At 32.6% G+C, this 9324-nt stretch overlaps 1 protein-coding gene across 1 annotated transcript; it reads right to left on the bottom strand.

Moving 5' to 3' along the window:
- Positions 1-3179: 3179 nt before the first annotated feature.
- On the bottom strand, positions 3180-8067 carry LOC139492456 (uncharacterized). Its single transcript, XM_071280641.1, has 2 exons — positions 7187-8067; positions 3180-3750 (listed from the first exon to the last, which is right to left on the bottom strand). The coding sequence occupies exons 1-2, from the start codon at positions 7836-7838 to the stop codon at positions 3338-3340; spliced, it is 1065 nt and encodes a 354-aa protein (XP_071136742.1). The 5' UTR covers positions 7839-8067; the 3' UTR covers positions 3180-3337.
- Positions 8068-9324: the final 1257 nt, after the last annotated feature.

The following is a 9324-nucleotide window of genomic DNA, read 5'->3' as shown; positions in this document are numbered from 1 at the left end:
ACGTAACAGTGAGCAATGAACTATGAAAATGAGGCCAAGGTCAAATAAAACCTACAAGACTGTTATATACATCGTAAAATATTTCCGATCATCAAATATAGTTGTTCTATTGAGTTATTGCTTATAGTATTGAAAAAAGATCAAAACACAAAACCACTTAACATAAATTTGAGGACAAGGTCATATGACTCCTACCAGTTGGACGTGTACACCTTAGAGTCATTCATAAATACAACAAATTAAGAGGACATACTGATTATAGTATATGATACATGGACTTGATCAAGAAAACTTAACCTTGTTCAATGATCAATGAAATGAGGTCGAGGTCAGATGAAAACTGTCTGACAGACATGAGGACCTCGAAAGGTACGCACATACTAAATATATTCATATTAAGAGAGAAATGAACATTACAAAATATATTGTTTTTAAGTAGTGACTGAATCATAAAAAAATGAGGCCAAGGACACATGACAGACGAAACTTTCATATTATAAAGCATATATATATACAAATATGAAGCATCCAGGTCATCGGTCTTCTGACATTTAAAGCTGTGAAGTAGTTAAAGTTAACCGAATCACTATCCCTATGTTGAACTTTATGCGACAGAAGTAGCAGGCTCGACAAAAGACATTATGAAACTACATGTATATAAAGATAAGAAAATGTGGTTTGATTGCCAACCCTCCCCAGAGACCAAAAATGGCGTAGAATAATATAGTTTATTTGGTAAAACCATCAAGATTTCCCTGTTTTGATGTAATTTATTTAGAAATAGAAACAATTTCCCACAGCACCAAGAAAAATCGTATATCAAAATATATGACTGGTCATTTTACCCTTTCGTAACTCCCCTCTGTTTCAAAAATAAAAAACAAAAAAAACAAACAAACACAAATAGAATGTTAATCGAGTATTTCTGTCATTTCTGTATCTAATAATATATTATTTTAAACAATATAAGTATATCTTTCTTTGTAGACGGTGTGCAGGTATGTAACGCTGCAGTGTAATTAGATTATAATATAATGAAGCTATTAGATACTTGATGTACTGTACATTATGAGAAAGTACATGAACTAAATATTTGTAAATGACTACTATTATAACGTGATCAATATCACATTTGATACTCACTATCCGTAATACCGCAGTCCCACTAGGCCCCGATCGCACTACGATCTTTGAACAAAATGCAGATTTTGTCGATCGTATTACGATCGTGTAGATCGCAGTAAGGTCGTATCACGGTCGTGATGAGGTCTTCAAGATCGTGATGAGCGAGGCCAACTTAGAACATGTTCAAAACATTTTCTCTAACGACTCAACCATGCTTCGTTTATATATATATACAGATAAGACCGTTGGTTTTCCCGTTTAAATGATTTTACACTGTCTTGTAACTTTGGGAGCCCTTTATAGCTGGCTGTTCGGTGTGAACCATGACTCCAGGTTGAAGGCTGTACCATGGCCTATAATGGATTACTTTAATAAATTGTTTCTTGGATGAAGAGTTGTCTCATTGGCACTTATACCACATCTTCCTATATCTATGACACATCTGTGTCATCTCTGCTATTGTTCACTAAAATGTCGTCATTTGAGCTTTATGGACCAGCAATAGGTTGTAATTAAGTTTGGATTGGTCGGTCGGACATCTCTGCTTTGATCTGGACTCGTTACTATCAGAGTTCCCTCTGCCTCTAAATCAATCCCTACCTTCACACCCACGTGTTCTAGAAGATTTTGGTGGCATGCCTGTATTGTTTCCGAGAAATCTACGTATTAATCAGAAATAAATGGAATGGAACTGTATTGATATGGAACACGATGTTGACGTTATTGCTGAAAACGTAGAAAGATCGCGGTGAAAACCTGCTATGATCGCAATAGAAGCGTGGTAAGACCGTGTTGCAATCGGATAACTCGTGTTTATGGTCGTGGTGAGAACGTGATGAGCGTAGAAATATCTTGATAATCCTAGTGAGGTCGAAGAATAAGCGCGGTGAGAACGTGATATAATCGTAGCGGGATCGTTGTAGAAGCGTAATGAGAACTTAGAAGCATCGTGAAATTGCAATTTCCATTTCTATGTCGCTCATACCGCGACCTCATCACGATCTGAATTTATTTTAGATCGCGGTGAGCTTGGTGCGATCGTGGTCTAGTGAGACTGGGGTTTAAAAATAGATAAAAAAAATAGATAGAAAAATATTGTTAACTTACAGTTAGTTTTTTTCTCAAAAAATGATCCCTTTACGCCTAATTTTCAACATCTTACAAAAATACAAAAAAGAGTTATAGTATGATTGCCAACGCAACCATACTATAACTCTTTATGGTATGCATTGTAAACGGACCAAAGTAAGTGGTTCAACATCAATGACTGACTAAATATAAAATGTAATCTTTTCATGGGGAATATACTCATTAGCCGTATATATTTTTACAGCTTGATCATGGTAGAACATGTTAAGGACTTAATGGAACACTAGGAGAACAGTTGACTCCAAAGATTTTTACATTGTGTATGTTCATGATTTTTTTTCAATTTTTTTTTCAATATGCAGCAACGATTAGCGTTTTTTCGATTTCAGTTTCAAAATCTTCTTATTCAATCATCTCGACAAATTGCGAACATAAAACATCGTCGATGAGTATTTGCATATATATTTCAAATAAAGCAGTTTAACAAATAATGTCTTTTAAAGGTACAATAATAATTTTGAAAGAATCTTTGTTCAGTATTATCACCAGTATTAGTTTTTTACTGACATTTTCGACTCTATCATTAGTAGTGTGATTTTTTTATGTTTTCGTTAACTAGATGTCCCGCTAAAAAATCCAATTGCTTCTTAGTATTCAAAGTACCGTTTTGTCCTTCGTCGCTTTTACTTGCAATGACGGGCTTTTATACACCGACTACATACATGTAGTAATACACATAGAAGGATAAAAAGAAAGTAACAAACAATCTCAATAATATACAAAAACAACACAAATATCGATATATTCCTTCTTAAATTCTTAAATATAGGCAATAAACAATATATTGTACATTAACAAATTAATGGTACAAGTAGTATGAAATGATACAGACACAAAATGTAATACAAAGTCATTAGTTTAAAGTTCGAACAAAATGTCTATCTGTAGATTGTTATAAAATTGATTTGAAACTTTCAAGTTTTTGGAAATATAAGAATTCTGTCGTGTTCATGCTATAAAATCGAAATAAAGTATAATGGCATTCAAATAAAAATTCAATCATTACATTTAAATGTATATTGCTTGTGCAAGTACGATAATTGAACTTCATTTCTGTTTGTGCCTATGCAATACTATGACCAGAAAATGTAACGTGTGCAAAGCTGTCACTATAGATCGTAAAAGTACTACTATGTCCAGCAATGTATACTTGGTCTCCCTTCTGTAGACCTAATACGACATCAAATGTCCCAGTCTGATAACCGTGACTGGTCAGATAACTTCCAGATACATGCACTTTATTGTGATAAAGTCTAGGATAAAAGTTTGTCCCGGACGGTGTCAGAATCACAGCAGTTATGTGATAAAGACCAGTCCGTGGAACTGTAAATACCCCTGTCTTTGAATCATATCCATTCCCTACATTGGTCCAGACTTGATCAAACTTTACTTTTGTGTTTGCGGGAACACTCTGTGAACTTGTACGATAGGCTGAGAAAGCAACTGGGTCTCGTTTCTTTACCATTTCTTCATAACCTGAATAAGAACAATATGTAGTTAATTTGATGAATTTAACTTCATACATTGTCATAATAAATGTGTTATATGTGCTTCAAAAGTATGAACTATTTCTTTTTTGTTGCATCAAATATTCGATAAAGTTGCACAGTAGAACATTTGTTTCATGATTAATAAAGGCACATAAAATGCATGGCAATTATTGATTTTTTGTTTTTAATATTTCTTTGAGTTTGTTCTTATGCTGCATTGAGTGTATATGTTTCGCAACGTCTGATGATAACACAGGTTTATTTTGACTGATTTTTTCGATGAATCCTGTTTTCAAGAACACAAGCTATTTACTATCACAGTAAAAGTGAATTTCGTTTTATCATGACCGCCAAAATGCTAATGAATCATATGACAATTTACACTTGTCAATCTAAAACACAGTTCTTACATTCGGGTACAGCAGTGAATGTTGTTAAGTAAATGTTGACACGTTAGTTAAAGTTAGTAAATTAAAGATTAATTGAACTTTATTTTCACTATCAAATACTGACAGTAAAAAGGAAATAAACTCGAGGATCTAAAGAGGCTAATTTAAGGGGGGACGGCTGTGTTTCCTGGACTATAAGGGATAATGAATTATCACCACTTTCTAACACTGCCAAAAGTTCTGCATAAACAGTTAACTGAAGTACTTTAATTATAATATTCACCGTTTACTTTTTTGATATCTTTAAAAACCTAAGGCTACATGTGCTTTTAGGTCTTTTATCATACTTTGAATATCAAATTCTCCAAAATTCATTTTTTACATGTATGCAAAATTATTACAGATGTTTCTACACCTGATTCAGCCCTCAGTTAGGGAAAGCATAGCCAGTTTATTTTTTGTCCAATCACATTGTTCAGATACATTGATTTAAGTAGGGTTCACAAAAGAGCAACATAAATTCTGGACTGCAAATACTACCTTGCTACCAACATTTAGCTCACCTGCATATTCAACTATCGATACTTAAATCATCATCAAAGGGGGATAAACTGTCAAGAGGTTTTGAGAATTGCATTGATGTTGCTGACAATATATCTTTTTTCTAGTTTATATAGATTTATTATTCATGTTATAGTTTTCAAGATAATAAGCAATCAATCCAAAAAATGGTTAATTTATCATATATGGGCAAAAACTTCATTTACGAATCAAATGGGGATTTCGGACATTATGGCTTATTTGTAGATCATGTTTGCTTTTTTAAGTTTCTAAATATCTGTCATAATTAAAAGATTATACTAGGCGAAATGCAAAAACGTGGAAAAAACAACTTACACATTGAGTCGATTAACGATTTCGGTTATTCTAACTTATTTATAAATCTTGTCTTGCTGATTATTTTTGTTTTAAAGTATTCTATCTATTTATAGGGCAATTTGGGCAAAAAATGCAATTTAAAAGGGGCAGCATCGTCGTTAACGGGAGTTGATTTAAATACCGTTTCAACTTCGTCGTGATTTTGGCAAACAATATTTCTGTCTATATACTACATTGTTAGGGATAATAGCAAATAAGCCCATGTCACGCCCGTCTCATTTTAAGCTGGTCTTTGTGCTTTAAATGTATTTATGCGATAAACTAGAAATACTTCGAACACTCAGAATAGAACTCTCACCCTCTCAAACAAAACAAAAAGACATGAACTGACAGTTTAACTTAGTGTGTGACCTTGCAGTTTTCATCTTTACAATTTTTATCCTATATAGATATAGGAAGATGTGAATTGAGTGCCAATGAGACAACTCTCCATCCAAATAAAATTAAACAATTTAAAAAGTAAACCATTATAGGTCAATGTACGGCCTTCAACACGGAGCCTTGGTTCACACTGAACAACAAGCTATAAAGGGCCCCAAAATTACTAGTGTAAAACCATTCAAACGGGAAAACCAACGGTATAATCTATATAAAAAAAAACGAGAAACGAGAAACACGTATAAATTACACAAACAAACGACACCTACTGTACATCAGATTACTGACTTAGGACAGGTGCAAACATTTGCAACGGGATTTAACGTTTTAATGGTACCAAACCTTCTCCCTTTTTCTAAAACAATAGCATAACATCACAACATAGAAAAACACATGATAAAATATCAATTGGCAGGCTTAACTCAATTAAAAAACGTAAATTAATACACAAGGAACGGATAAATTTGCAAAGTTCTTGAAGGGATTTATTCTAACTCCTATAACTGTGAAAATTGACCGTTTTCAACTATTTTACAAAGAAAAAAGCTCCACTACTCAGCTATGTCATGTCAGAAATCCAATTAAATTAGCTTATTTTAATACAAATTAACAAGTTACAAAAGTTTCACAATAACCACTCAAATAACCTTTGAGAGATTGTCCTTAAAAACGGTTCACCCTGGGTTTTTTTGTTATAAAAAGAAGTCCTGATACTCCAAAAATGTTAAATCAGATTCATTTTTTAAATTTAAAAAGATTTTTTGTAAATAACCATGAACAATTCAACACAACCTCATGAATACTTTCTAAAGCATGTTTGAGATATAGTTAGAAAACTCAAACATTCATATTTATTGAATAAAATTCTATAACTCGGAAACATTCAATCTGAATATTACAGAAATCAAAAGGAAGCTTACGTCCATAAATATAAACAATTCATCAAAGTTTCATAAAAATTAATGAATGAATTTTTGAGTTATTGTCCGCAGTTTTGACTACAGACGGACAGACGGACAAACAGACAACAGTATACAATAATACGTCCCAACGAATTTAATCTGGCTATAGCGGTTTTGAAGATAATACACTCAACTGCGTCCTACCACTATTGTCTTTGTTTTAGACATGTCGGCTATGTTTGTCGGCAAGAAAGGTCATCGGACACATTTGTAAACTAGATCATCAATTGACGAAATGGCTAATTTTCAGAGAGAAGATGGTCTTTGTAAATATGATTGGATGATGGACGACGACGAACGACAATAACGGAAAAGAATGATTGACGACTGACGACAGACGTCAAGTAGTGTCATACGTTTAATTGGCCCTAAGTAGCAGATGAGCTAAACAACAAAAGCGATGAAAAAAATAGCTCTGTGAAATCGTTCAAAATTTTCAAAAAATGAAAGTTGAAATTTATCATAACATATATGTAGGATGACGATTATAAAGTAATAAACGCTTTGTTGGCAGTCATTATCTTTTATTTTTATTTTGTTAAGATAGCGTTGTTTGGAAGTAGCATGCTCACATGGTGCAACGGTTTATTTAAAAATTAAGATTATAAACATAAATACAATGTATGTGGATTTTTTTTTATTAAATACAAGGAAATACAAACCTTACACGAATATGTTAAGCATACTATGGACAAATAAAATACTAGAAGGACAAAACCAATACTACTATTTTTAAATATTAAATAAATCCTACCTTTTTGTTGATTTACAATTAACTCCTGTAACGTCTTGCCAGAGGTAACCTTAAAGTTTTCCACAATTTGATCATACGAGGAATTGAATTTTTCCTGTTCTCGGTCAAAACTGCGCTTCATAAACTCTGTAACACTTTCCCTTTTCTTCTCCGCTTCAGTGAACACTTCCATTTTCGAAGACAAAGATCCCAGCAAAGCGTTCATATGATCTCCATAAATTTCAGTTTCGTTGTCGACCTGGGTTTGAAAATGTTCCACAATTTCCTGGTATGATTTATTAAATCTCGTTTGATCCCGTATTTGAGCATCTTGTACTGATTGAACAAATGTCTCTGTTTGTTTCTTAATATTGCTTATTTCATCCAACTTAGCAGTATTTAGCTTTTCCCTAGCGTTCATAATATTGTTTATTTCGTCCAACTTAGCAGTGTTTAACTTTTCCCTAGCGTCCATCTTTTCCTCCAATATTTGCATTTTATGTTCCAGTCGCACAAGTTTTTCAAGCACTTTTTCTTCAAAATGAAATTTCGAACATGAGAGCGAAGATTCGAATTCCGACCCAATTGAACTCGATGCAGCGCAAACAAACGATAGGCTAAGCAAAATGATAAGTGTTCGAACGATATCCATGTTTCCAACTTTTTTTTTCATTTTCAAAATTAGAATGAAAGTGTCTGTCAAATTCTCGTTTATATAGCTGACAAAGTCGAGATATGTTATCTAAAGCAATTTCTGACGCCATCGATTTCAATTACTTTTTTTTTAAATTAAACTTTGACTTCATTTGTTTTTGATGAATTAACCCCCTTGTACTCGTATGATTAAATTTGTCATTTTAAGCTAGTTTGAAAACTGTTGTGAAGTAACCAACGATAGAAAGTTATAACTGCGTCTGTTAAAGATGAATCAGAATAATCAAATTGATCTTTAATCTCTAGTGTTCTGAAAGAAATGTTATCTCATAAAAATAAAACAGAAACATTTAATACACTTGTATATCAATCATGTAACCACCAGAGTAGAAAAATAAAGAAAACAAGAAAACAAGAAGCAAATAAACAACTATTGTAGAAAAAAGTCTTGAGTCGTTATCTTTATAAATATGCAACATTACCGACTTTCAGCAAAATATTTAAATTAAAGTTCAGACCTTCTGTTAGTAGGAGATGACCAATATCACCGTAAAAGAATGTAGAGCAATCTTGGTAATATTCTCAAAAATGTACACAAAGAAGACGTGGTTGGTTAACAATGATATTATCAATAGAAATTCGACCATTGACGTGACGTTAGTTTCATTATTGGGTAGGAATAATTCAATTACCTTTGGATTCTGAAACAGCCAAGTAATTAAATGATAGAGTTATACATCTTATTATCACCGTTGAAAAATAATGCGGAGGGAGCTATTAATGGCTGTGCCTATTGTTCAGTCCGTTTTCATACTAATGAAATATATTAATAATCAAAAACCGTAGTAGCGCTAGAAACAAATTTACATAGTTTTTAAAGTATATGGTCAATTTATTGTACAAATTCAAGTTATAAATAATAAATTTTATATTCGTCAATACGTACATATTAGTAGGACAAAAGTCCATGATAACAATTCACTATGAAACTACGAAAATAAGAAGATGTGATATGATTGCCAATGAGACAACTCTTCAGCAAATGCCAAATGACGTAAAATAATGTAGTGTATTTCGTAAAACTTTTGATTTTACAGTTGTGTGTCTATTTTCTAGTATGTTTATTGAAACACTTTACCACAGCACGAAAGTTACCTCGCAGTCAACAATAAGACTTGTAATAAAACATATTCCTAACTGACCCCTCCCTCTCCTTTTCGAAAAAAAATTAATAAACAAAGACATAAAACAAGAAGTGTCTATAGTACACGGTTGCCCACCCGTACTATCATTTTCTATGTTCAGTGGACCGTGCGAAATTGAGGTCAAAAATATAATTTTGCATTAAAGTTAGAAAAGAGCGGCAAAAGATACCAGAGGAACATTTAAACTCATAGAAAGATCATACCATAGGGAAGATCTGTACTAAGTTTCAAGTTAATTTGACTTTAACTTCATCAAAAATTATTTGACCTTTAACTTCAACCAAAAACTTTTACCTGAAG

The sequence above is a fragment of the Mytilus edulis genome, chromosome 10 (genome assembly GCF_963676685.1).
Source record: "Mytilus edulis chromosome 10, xbMytEdul2.2, whole genome shotgun sequence".
Lineage (NCBI taxonomy): Eukaryota > Metazoa > Mollusca > Bivalvia > Mytilida > Mytilidae > Mytilus > Mytilus edulis.
This window is presented reverse-complemented; position numbering and strand designations above follow the sequence as displayed.